At 40.7% G+C, this 12,555-nt stretch overlaps 1 protein-coding gene across 5 annotated transcripts in view; it reads left to right on the top strand.

Moving 5' to 3' along the window:
* The first annotated feature begins 522 nt into the window (after positions 1-522).
* Positions 523-12,555, top strand: part of LOC125462998 (AT-rich interactive domain-containing protein 3A-like) — a 465,714-nt gene continuing 453,681 nt past the window's right edge. For 2 of the 5 annotated variants that reach the window (XM_048553714.2, XM_048553629.2), the window contains exons 1-2: positions 523-950; positions 2,657-3,334. In XM_048553714.2, the coding sequence (XP_048409671.2) occupies positions 912-950; positions 2,657-3,334 (717 nt within the window). In that variant the 5' untranslated portion in view covers positions 523-911. Of the gene's footprint in view, positions 951-1,168; positions 1,378-2,139; positions 2,194-2,656; positions 3,335-12,555 lie in introns of those variants that run through there. The other 3 variants (XM_059649219.1, XM_048553800.2, XM_048553888.2) reach the window with 3 other exon arrangements.

Here is a 12,555-nt window from a genome sequence, read left to right as displayed (position 1 = left end):
ATTATCGGCCTTTCTGGTCTCCAATCTACAGAACCACGTAAACTGTACAAGCAATTTAGTGTGACGGGTCCAGCATCAAAGAGGTGCGACTCTATCGAGGGTGTTCATTTCCACTCTTGCCACAGGCTGTAATTGTCCCGATCGGTTCAATTGTGTGAGGGGAGTGGGGTTCTGGGGGCTGGGGATGTGGTTTCAGCTCCTGCACCGAGAACATGGGGGACATTTTATACTCATATTTAAATAGCTCCGGGCACAGGCACAGCCGGAGGCGCGACTGTCCCCGGGCGAACCTAGTGTCCGGCTTGCTCTGTTCCCCTCACCCCTCCTTCCCCCCACACACATACATTTTAACCTGGTGCCAAGTTTGTGCCCAGCCCACCCTCTGCCCTCAGAAACCGAGTGATGACACATCTACAAACAAAACAGAAACAGAAGCATTTAGGCGTGCAAACGCTGCGGGGATAGTCAATGATGCTTCTGCTGCGGTGCATTGGAATTGGGAAGCATGTGTCCGTACTAGAAGGGGAGCCGGCTGTCATTTACTTCCCCCACAACCCCTCCGCTGCCTCTTCTATTTATCAACACATTGACGTCTATTTAGCAAATGGGAGTAGAGGTCTGGCTCTGTCAGACCAGGTTACGCAAGCGCCCCAGCGCTTTGGAGCCACTTGTTGCAATTGGAGGGCGATATTTAATGGTTGGCAGTGATATGCCTGTGTATATGTGCGGATCTATATATGTTTCTATGTATGTTGCATGCTGTGAAAAGGAAGCAGCGAGTCCCCAGAGGGACTGGATCGGGAATATTGAAATCAGAAAAGAAAATCTGACTGTCCAAAGGGAATTCTCCATGTGGATAACGAGAGAGGAAAATAAAACATAGCAAGAAAGCAGCAGCACCAAAATAGATCATGGTTGACAACGCGAGTATAGTGGCTAAAACAACGCTGGTGAGGAATGTTTAAAAAAGTCATTTCTATATCATTTATCCCACTTTCTCTTCGTCTCTCCCTGTCTCACTGAGCTCCGATCGCCCGGAGGCGTAATCCGGTAGCTCTCTCTCTCGATCTCTGTAAATATTTTAATCAGGTTTGGCGATGGGGGGAAGCGATTTTTACAGAGATAAAGTGTTACTAAATAGGAGACGTGACAGGGTCTGCAACCCGTCACAGGGAGACGAGAAAATGAAAGGGGAGATTGTTTAATCTGGGAACGAGCGATTGAATCGAAAAAAAACACTATGTACACCGAGAGATAAAACAGAAGGCAGGATTTCGGACAGATAAGAGTCAACACCGATCGACAGATTTTTCTAAAAAAAAGACAGGCGTTTGGTCGGGTTGCTCCGTTTGTTGAGATTTTGTTTCTCTTGGAAAGGTAAATTCTGTGTTACCGTTCTTAACCCCCTCCCCCGAAAAAAAAACAAGAAAAGGAAAGTCAGCGGCGATGAAATTTGTGATGAGAGATCGCTGAGAATAAAAGTGCGGAAACGGTCGGGCAGCGAGCGGAATAAATAAGTGAATGAATGGGAGAGCAGAAAATGCTCGTTTGCTCCCAGAAAACAAAAGACCTAGAAATATTTATAATTAAAAAGCACATGTTAAAAACGAGGTTTTTATTGTGGGGGGGCGGTGAGGGCAACTGATGCAAGCTCTGTACATATTTTTCAAGCAGGGCTAACTGAGTTTCGATAAAGTTATGGGAAAATGTTAAATCTAACGTTTATGTGGTTAAAGCGGAGGGGGGAGGGTGTGTGCAGGACTGTGTTTGTAATGAAGACAATCGGAGAAGCTTTCCTGGTAATTACGGGCAAGGGGGAAAAAAAGTTGTTTTAAAGATTCTTCCTCAAGCTGGGAAGAGACGAAGTCACATTGTAACCAGTTCTCGAACCTGCAGTTTCGATATTGGATTTACAAATGGGGATCTCTATTAAATGCTGTCCTTCCTAAGTGGGAGAGTTGCTAGATCGTGTCTGCAGAGCGAAATTCTGGCTGTTTCTGTTTTGGGCTCGGTTGCAGTCGCTGGAGTCACTTTATTTCTGAGGACAGGCTGTAATGGGGCGTTGCACAATAGGGTCAGGTCATATTTAATTTAGTTTATTATGAAGCGTATTTGGTTTTCGTTGTGGAGTGTACGTACCAACAAATAACAGCTAGAAGGAGCAGCGATCGCTCGGTCCACATCAAATAATCGGTGGGTTTTGGGAAGCCTTGCGCCGAACAAACAAAAAGTAAATTTAAAAAGAAAACACAAGGAATTGAACAAATTGTTCTTATTGCGCTTTGAATTGCAGATAGATCTATTGGATTTGTTTGTAACCCTTTCCACTGTGTGTGTGTGTGTGAGCCCCGGGGAGCGGTTGAAAGAAGGTGCCTATTAAAAGTTTCACTAAATTTGACGGGTTTGGAAACTTCTGATACAAATTCTTGAATTTACTTTTCAAACATCCAGTCGTGTCCTGCCGTTCTGACAAGTTAACGATGCAGTAAAGTTTGGCTTTCCTCTCCTGAGTGTGTTGCACATTTTTTTTGTGTTCAGAGAAGACCGAGACTCTCTGTTGATTACACATGGTCAGCTTGCGTGCGAAGTTTGATCAAACTGTCCCGCATGACTATTTTGTGTTTTTTTTTTGCTTTCCCTTCCCCCTTTGTACTAGCACCAAGGCTTAACAGCTTCTAATGGACTTGGCCTGATCCCTGCTGGAAGTGCACACTACCAGGCTCCCCACGGCATGAAGCTGGAAGCGGTGATGGAAAATCTACAGCGGCAGCAACAGGCCCGGCTGGAGCTGGAGGAGAGGCAGAGGAAAGAGAGGGAGAGGGATGTCAACCGGGCAGGAGCTGACACTCAGCAACAGCAACAACAAGCCATGAGCGCCGCCGTGCACCAGCACCTAGCAGCAGCCCAGCAAGCTGCTGCCCTGGCAGCGGTCCGAGCTGCCGCTCTCGCCGGCTTGGGGGACGCCGGCCCCGGATCGAGCGGGGCCCATCGACCGCTGCTTGCAACGCAGTGCCGACGCGTCCCGTCCGCCCTCTCCGATTCCGAGGAAGACGAGCCTGAGCCCGGGGAGGAAGGGGAAGAGGAGGAGGAGGAGGAAGAAGACCTGGCAGAGGAGGGAGAAGAAGAGGAGGAGGAAGAAATGGACGGGAGTCACATTCATCGCGCTTCCGGGGTGCCAACCCCCGGGCACACTCTGAAAGGGACCCCGGTCCAGCTCTCCAGATTCGGGCAGCATCACTACCACCTTCCCGGCCAGTCTCACTCTCCAGTCGGTATCCCTCAGCCGGCACAGTCCCAGCAGCAGGAGTGGACCTACGAAGAACAGTTCAAGCAGGTAAGCGGATCTTCCCTCTCCAGTTTGAGTCAGAGTTTTACCAGCTGGCAAATGGCATGTGGGCGTAGACCATCTCCCGGAGTTGGCACTATCAGATTAACTTTCCTAGGATGTGACTGCCTCTTCACCTGTTGGGTTACTGCAGGCAGCAGGGACCACAAAATGTTCAGCTGAGAGACTGTGTTGAATTTATTGTGTGTGTTTCATTGTGGGTGAGTCCGCAGAGCGACCTCCAACTGTCGAAAATCCGAGTTCATACAGAATGATGTTTGAACCAAGCGGAATACCCCGTTTTGTAAAGGATTTTGTTAAAATACAACGATACAATAATTGTGTACAGACATTGTGCTTATAGTTCGCGAGTACAGGCTAATGGCTTTAAACTGTGCAATTTGTACTGTGTATCAAGTTACTTTGTACTGAAGCAAATAGAGGCTTGGCACAGGTGAGCTGTAGCATGTGCTTAGTTAACAGGTAATTTCCCTCCATCCACTTTAACAGGCTTACATCACTACATGTTTGCAGAGAATGTTAAACCCGTCTATACTGAAGCTAGAGTTTAGGAATGTGCAAGTAAAGCACATTGCCAAATGCTAAATTGTTTTCACTGAAAAGTTAAACAAAGTTGTAGCTAATTTTCTGTCTGTTACTTTTTGGTACTAGATGTTGTTCACGATTCAAATACATTCATTCCTGTCCTATGTTGTTGTGATAATCAAGTAGAGGAAATAGATTAGTGGCAGTAAGAATGTACGCAGTATTTTTTACCATTACATTAGCAATGTCATTTTTAGTGATTTTGCATTTAATCTTTCAACACTTTCTTCCTACACATTGGCAAATTAGTAATCAATGTGCTAATGCGCTGAGGAGACGTAATAAACTTACTGTTATCACAAACTATTTCACTTTACGTTACGTTGTCCTATTTAGCAGTTTCTCGGTTCTTAATAAGAATACAAATTCAACCAGAGTTTGGTTGAAAAGTTGAGGATGGCTTCTGACTGAACTGGGGGAACTCTGAAGGAAATCATTAAATTACTAATTTTCATGGCATTACAATTAATGAGACACACAAGATCAATTTGTTAAAAGCTTCTTTGATAGCCCAGCAGATTCAACCAGAGTCTCCAACCCAAACAACCCAAGGGGGTTCCAGATTTGTTCTGAGTTAGCTAATCTCAGTTTTTGTGGTTCTGATAAATGCCACATTATTTTCAATACATCTGACCAAAGAACTGGAAAATTATGCACATCATACCCTACTAATGAAAATCAGCAACTGTTGATGGAGTTATACATGAATGCACATTGTGTGAGAACAGAATTGTGTTTGGTTATGAAGCCTTCCTCAAGCAAAGGCTTGACAAGAGAGTCAATAGATGCACATGAATCTTGACAACTTGATTGAGGTGTATGAGGGTGATGCTGCCTGTGAAATTCTCGTATTGTAAAGAATCAACATGTACAGAAAGCAGCAATTTTTTTTCTTAACTTTCGTCTTGCAGTTTAGAATTTTGTTCAGAACTTTTAACAACAGTTGCTTTTGGTTGAAGAAAAATCAGAGTTAGCATAATGTTACATTGCAAACCATCTGCTTGAAATACCATATTTAGTTCATAGAACATGTTTGAGGGGATTGTATCCTAATTATGATGGATAAATTTAACCAGACCATAGTGCTTTGACTATTTGCAACATTTTTTCAGAATGGGTTTACACTGATGTCCAAATGTGTGCAGACTCATTGCATATAAATGCCTGTAATGTGCAGGATTTTATTGTATGCTGACCTTTTTTGGAATTTCTGCATGTTCAGTCCTATGTTATACTCTCATATAATTAGATTCTATCTTTGTTCTTATGAGTACAACAAGGCTTTACTGGAATTCACAACAATTCTCTGATGATTTTGCAACTTCTACATAATATACTTTACCCAATAATGGTAATACAACTTAGTGACTTGTAAAACTATTCAAATGTCCTAAAAAAAAAGGGGATGATGAAGCAACTTAATTACATGTGTGTCAATGTCCAATGTCAAAACCACTGTTTGCATGCAAAGTAATGGTGTCCTAATCACTGAAAAAAAAAGAGCAGTTCCAACAGGTCAGCAGTAAAAGTTTGTTACATTAGAAGCAAATTACTCTGGATGTCGGAAATCTAAAATTAAAAATATGCTAAAAATACTCAGAAGGTTTGTGGGGAGAAAAACAGAAGTAAGGTTCCTGGTAGGTGAACTTGCCTCAGAATTGCAATGTGTTGAATATTTCTCGACATTTTAGTTTGTATTCTGATGAGAAGCGGGATAAAGGGCTATAGGGAGCTGGCAGGAAAGTGGGCTTGAGACCAGAATAAGATCAGCCATGATCATGTTAAATGGTGGAGGGGGCTCGAAGGGCTGAGTTGCTTACTCCTGCTCCAAATTCGCATATTTCAATGTTCCTATGTGTTTAGCAATGAAACAGATGCATTTCATTCACATTTTCACTAATTATCAGCTAATTCTAATACAATTAATATACAAGAGATTTACTAAGTTGTTGAAAACAAACAATTCCTGTCCCTTTATTTTGAATTTTATGGCGCCAGTTCATGTTTGTGCCTAGTTAGGACTAGATAGATAATTTCAAATGAATTTCAGTTGAGAACTATTGCCTTTAACCAATCAATCCTGTATGGATACTTTTTTTCAAGGACTAGGGTTCACTTACAGGGAAGTGTTTCTCAATTGCAACAAAGGTCTAACAAAATTCAGATAGTATATGTGAAATTCCTGCTGTTGTATCCAAATTTGTTTTAATTAATGCATTTTTAAAATTTCGCATATAATAGGATTTTAAAAACTTGGATAAGACAATGCATTAAGACCGTAAAGCTGTGAATGGGTGTTATGTCAATTTTAAATATTGCCAGTGGCTACAGAGAATAACCACATTCTTAGGGATTATATGAATCCATTGAAAATTATATCCATCCAATAAAAATAGCAGCCTAGGCTCAGTGCCTTCTTATTACACCTTGTACAGAGTCTTTTACATCACACAGCCCAAAATTTGATTCTTGGTTTGTGCAGAATTAGCTGATCTTGCCTAACAGTTGAAGTACAGCAGTTAGCTTCAGCCCCTGTGGGTTCATAGGGTAATTTTTTTTGCTGAGAGGATAGGGAGGATGTTGTAGTGGGAGGAGTAGCCAGGGTTTCTGATTGCACTGACCCATGTTGGAAAATGATTGGTAAACAGATTTTGAAAGAATTTGAATCAGCATTGGTGTCCCCATGAGCAAATTGGTTGCTGACACTGTCCTGAGTGATCTGTAAAGATGGCCACTTGAACAAGGTGTCTGAGGATGCTGAGTACCCTTGAACTGTAGCTCAGCATAAGTGAGGACAGCAGGGGTGGAAATTGAATCATATAACATTTGGTAAATATAGATAAAATCCACTTGGCTTTCTATGGGTGCAAATAATGGAGATGATCCATATTTTTAAAGGAATACAATGCAAAAATTGAAATCAATAAGCATTTGATTGGTTTGGTTTGTCCATTTCATCTTTCATCTCTAGGTAAGAAAAGGAGGAACTGCTAATGCTGTTAACCACAGCTATCAAAAATGGCTTCCAGCAGTGTGGAACTACTTTCCCATCTGCTTCTAATTTGCAAAGTACCAGGTATCAATTATAGACTGAGCTTAATTTGACATGGAAAATGGAAGCACTAACAATCTCTGATCATTAGGATTATTTTCCAATACTTTTCCCCCTGACCTCTCCTTAGTATGCATTGTTCATCAGGCTCATTTGGAATTGCTTAAGACTACATGTGAACAGTTGCCTAAACGTGAGTATAGCAAGAGATAATTGTTAACAGAAGGTTGACTTTTGCACACATGTATATACTCCTTGTATTAGGAAAAGGGTTTACAATACTGTGTTGGATCTGCAGACTATACCATAATGACTGTTTGTGAATTGCACTTTGTGAGTAATGGATTCAACAGACCAAAAATAAGTGGCAACAAAAATTGGATTGATAGTATTGTGATAATTGCCATTTGATTGGACTGCACCATAAGGTCTTAAAAATATACGCATAAATATCTTTATAGTGAAAATACAGGATCTGTCCTGAAGTCAGTCACACTAATAGAAGCAGCCCATTGTAGTAATACAATGCCTGGGCATTTTGTTCCCTTAAATTTCATCCCCTCCTCTCCTGAAAACATTATAATCAATCTCCAAAAACTTCAGCTGCCTTATGTTGCCTTGCCCAAGCGACAGTCCTGACTGTGTGAGCCTCTGCATTTTGGTAAACTATACGAGTGGAGGAGATATAGGCATTGGAATTATGGATAATTAGGAAGATGTAAGTAAAATTAATCAAATGTCCATATGCAAAATCAATATTAAGCTGTATTTGCTGGAAATTATTAAACAAAAAGTAGACAATAGCAAAAACACAGCAGGTTATAAGGCTTCTGTCAACAAAACAGATAAGCTTCACAGATCTGACTGAGTTTTTTGCTTGTTCACAGCTTTCAGTGTTATTGGTCACTGCGTAGTTTAGAAGTAGAACTCTTGTGCCTGATATTTCCTCTTCCTAGTCTGGGGTCATAGGACCAATGGTGATGCTCAAATGGATGGTCAAATGTGGAAAAATGATTTCCAAAGCCTTTCTCTTCCAAGCAGTGTATTTAGTATGTGAGCTAATAAAGTGTACTTGAAGCAGATTACTTGACTACTGAGGGAATAAAAAGCTCATGAGGTAACATATTGACATGGACAGAAGTTTGACTGGCTAACAGTAGACAAAGAACAGGCATTAATGGGCCATTTCCTTGTTGTCAAAATGCATTGAGTGGTGTGCCACAGGGATCAGTGCTGGGACATCACCATTTTACAACTTATTTTTAAATGAATTGGCTGAAGGTACAGTTGTTAAATTTGCTGCTAACACAACCTTGGACTAAAACCTAAAATTTCTCATATGAGCAAAGGTTGGATGGGCCAGGCTTGTATTGTTTGGAGGAGTAAGATATGATTTGATTAAAATACATAAGATAATCTGGGACAAAAACAGAAATTGCTGGAAAAACTCAGCAGGTCTGGCAGAATCTATGCTGAGAAAACATAATTAACACTTCGGGTCCGGTAAGACCCCTCTTCGGAACAGATTGTAGATGGGAAAAGGTTTGTTTTCCTGCATCCATTGTTCTTTGGGTCTTTTTTTAAGACCCTCAGGAGTTTGACAGGATGGAGGTGGAAATGATGTTTTGTTCTTGTGGGAGAATCTAGAGCTAAGGGTCACTTTTTAAAAAAATATAAGACACAGATGAAGAAAGGATATCTTACCTTATGATCTTGTATCAAGTTGAAAGATAAAAACATACAGCGTGGTAAAGATTAGTGGGAAAGTTTTTAGAGCCAACAAAAGATGACCAAAAAACAATAAAGATGGAGAGAATAAATAACATGAGAAACTAGAAAGTAATGTAAAAATGGACATTAAGAACTCCTCTAAATATATAAAAAAGAAAAGAGAAGATAAAGTGAACATAGGGCACTCAGACTATAAGGCTATTCATGTCATAATGAGGAACCAGGAAATTGCAGAGGACTTGAATGGACACTATGCATTGATCTTCAAGGTAAAGGACATTAACATTGGTTATAATATTCCAAAATTCCCTGATTGTGAGGAAGGTAGCGGTGGATTGGAAAAAATGTTAATCTAATGTCTTTATTCAAAAAGGGAAGAAGGCAGACAGTAAGAAATTATAAACCAGTTAGTTTAGCATGTGTCATAGTGAAATTGTTAGAATCCATTATTAAGCAAGTAACATCAGGACAATTTGGAAAGTCAAAGAACAATCCATCAGAATCAGAATCAGAAATTGCTGGAAAAATACTCAGCAGGCCTGGCAGCATCTGTGAAGAGAAAGCAGAGTTACCATTTCAGGACAGAGACCCTTCTTCTGAAATGTTAACTCTGCTTTCTCTCCACAGATGCCGTCAGACCTATTGAGATCTTTGTTTTTAGCAATTTCTGACTTTGTTTCTGATTTCCAGCATCTCTGTTTCTTTTTCCATCAGAGTCAGCATGGTTTTATGAAAGGTAAATCATGTTTGACTGTTTTGCAAGTGTTCTTCAAAGATGTAACAAACAAGATGGATAATGGGGATCTTATGTACATTGTATCTGGACTTCCAGAAGGCATTTGATATGGTGCCACACAAAAGGTTAATACAAGGCTAGGGATAATTTACTCATCTATGTAGAGGATTGGCTAACCAACAGGTAGCAGAGTATCAGGATAAATGGATTTGCTTCTGGTTGGCATGATGTAACTAGTGGGGTGCCACAGGGTTCAGTCCTTGGACCCAATTATTTGCAATCTATATTAATAATTAAGAAGCAGGAATTAGAAAGTGCTAAAGCCACATTTGTAGTGGACACTAAAATAGGTTGGAAAGTAATTTGTAGTGAAGAAGTAAGAAATTTACAAATGGATATGGATTGGCTAGATGCATGGGCCAATGGATAGATCTTGGTTTCCTCATGCATTGAAAACTAATATGCAGGTACAGCAGGTAATAGGGAGGCAAGTGGAATTGTGGCATTTGTATTTTTGGGTACGGAATTGGGGAAGTGTTGTTTGAGTTGTTCAAGGCATTAGTGAGATTACACGTGGAGTATTGTGTACAGTTTTAGTCCCCTTACTTAAGGAGGCATGTTGGAGGTAGTCTAGGGAAGTTCCATTAGATTGATTACAGAGAAGAGTTTGTCTAATGAAGAAAGACTGAGCAGTGTAGGCTAACACTGTCTGGAATTTGGAAGAATGAGAGGTGATCTAATTGAGATACGTAAGATGTTAAAGAAGATTGAAAAATTAGAGACATAGAGAGGATGTTTCCTCAAGTAGGGCAATCTAGAATGAGAAGTCATAGTTTTCAGATAAGGGGTAGCAGATTTAAAACAGAGTTGAGAAGTTGCTTCCCTCCAAGTGATACGAACCTGCGGAATTTATTATTTACTGTGTGGTGGCTGCAGGGACACTGAATAAATTTAACAAGCAGATTTTTATTCAGTAATGGGTTGACGGGTTATTGAAATCGGGCAAGAAAGTGGAGTTGAGGGTGAGATGAGATCAGCCATGATTGTATTAAACGGTGGAGCAGGCAGTGCTGAATTGCTCACTCCTGCTCCTAGTTCTTATGTTCTTATGTCTGCTTCCATCTGGATCCTCCTGTCACTATCTATTTTAATGTCCCCTCTATAGCATAATTATTTGATACAGTGGGAAATGAATTCCACTTGAGTTCAAGTAAAATCAGACCCAACTGAATAACTTCTTCTTTCCCCATTAACGATGTCAGCAGTCCATGAATCAAAACCCATTTCTCCTACACCAGCTTTTCGTTCAGCCATTTCATTCTGGTTTAGGTAATAATCCAAAGATTAATAATCTTTGTAATTTCACTTTTTTATAAAATGTACACCCTAACTTTTCTCATTCTATGAGTAAAACCTCTTCCTTGATCATGTTTTTACCAAGGAGGACATGCTACCCTGGCCATAGCTCAGGACTACATAATTAATACTGCAGAGTGAGGTAATACTGCAGAGCTAGTGGGAAGGGAAAAAAATGTTCAAAATTGCTAAAATCCAGCAAAAAGAAAGAACCTGTACTATTGGCACTACCGGAGTTCTATTTTCAAGTGAACCAGACCATTTTGGACATGTTTACTGTTTTATCCTCCTGGAGAAGCTGCATGCTGCCTTTTAAGGAAATGAGAGAGAGAGAGAGCGTGTGTTCCCCCATTTTGAGGTGTCCCTTCACTAGCATTTTAAACACTCCAGTTTGAAGTTTCCCTTTGCTGTTTGGCAACCACATAGAAGAGGATCACCACCACAGGGCTGCCTTTGGCTTCAGCTGAAGGGAGCTAGACAAGAACAAACCACACTGACTCTATACTCCTTCAGGAGACTGCTTCCAGGCTATCAGTCTCAGTCCCTAGATGTTGGTGAACCCAAGACAAACTGAAATATATCAGTCAGCCTCTGAGAATAGGCAACTATTGACCTTTAAACAGCCTTGTTTGGCTATTTGCACCAGCAAATTGGCACACCGGCTGGTGGTGTAAAACTCCATGCCCGCTCACTTTTGTGACCCTAAACATCCAAATTCTGTTGCAAAGACTAAAAAAGAATCAATTTTCAATTTTTATATTGCTAACCTGAAGAGAGTTGTAGAGTCATGGAGATTTACAGCATGGAAACAGGCCCTTCAGCCCAACTTTACCATGCCACCCAGTTTGCACAATTAAACAAGTCCCATTTGCCTGTGTTTGTTCCATGTCCCTCCGTTATCAATTCTATCCATGTAACTGTATAAATGTTTCGTTAGTGACAAAATTGTACTTGCCTCGACTACTACTTCTGGCAGCTGTTCCAGGCATTCACTACCCTTTGTGTGTGAAAAAAATCATCCAAAAAAGGATAATAATTCATTATGTAAACAGTAAGAGCTCGATTTCCTTGTATCGAAGATGCATATTTTAAAGAGAAGATCCAGTATCAGCTGCATGCCTTAAAATGAAATGTTACGTGGACAGAGAACCACTAACAAAACTGCTGAATCTGCATAAGTACCACCAATTTAATAGCGCTAGCCTGACAAAAGTAATTGCAAGGAGTTAATCTCCTGTGCCCTACTGATACTGAATCCCAGACTGCACGTTCACAAGGAGACTGTGCTACTGCTACTGAACATTATATAACAGGAGAGGAGAAAAATACATATAGAGGTCATTCTCCTAACACAGGAAAATTTTTTAAAAAATCCTTACAAATCAAAAGGTGCTTTCACAGTCTCACATCAATATTATGGCACAACTCCCACTGATAACAACAAGATTCTCTCTTTCATTGGGATTGCAGATAGTAGCAACTTGTGGTAGCAACTTGTAAACATTGCTGCTGAAGTGAGAGGATTACGGTGGCAGATTTTAGGGAAGTAATTGTAGAGAGCTAATGTTTGTGACTGAAGCTCTTTAGTCCTCAGCTGAATCCAGTGCCAGTGGTATGTACGATTGTGGCTAGACATCATGATATGTATAGAGCCCAAGATAACGAGGTGTAGAGCTGTATGAACACAGCAGGCCAAGCAGCATCAGAGGAGCAGGAAAGCTGATGTTTCAGGCCTAGACCCTTCTTCAG

This window comes from Stegostoma tigrinum, chromosome 1, assembly GCF_030684315.1.
Source record: "Stegostoma tigrinum isolate sSteTig4 chromosome 1, sSteTig4.hap1, whole genome shotgun sequence".
Taxonomy (NCBI): domain Eukaryota; kingdom Metazoa; phylum Chordata; class Chondrichthyes; order Orectolobiformes; family Stegostomatidae; genus Stegostoma; species Stegostoma tigrinum.
The sequence above is the reverse complement of the archived record's forward strand: the minus strand, read 5'-3'. Positions and strand labels throughout refer to the sequence as shown.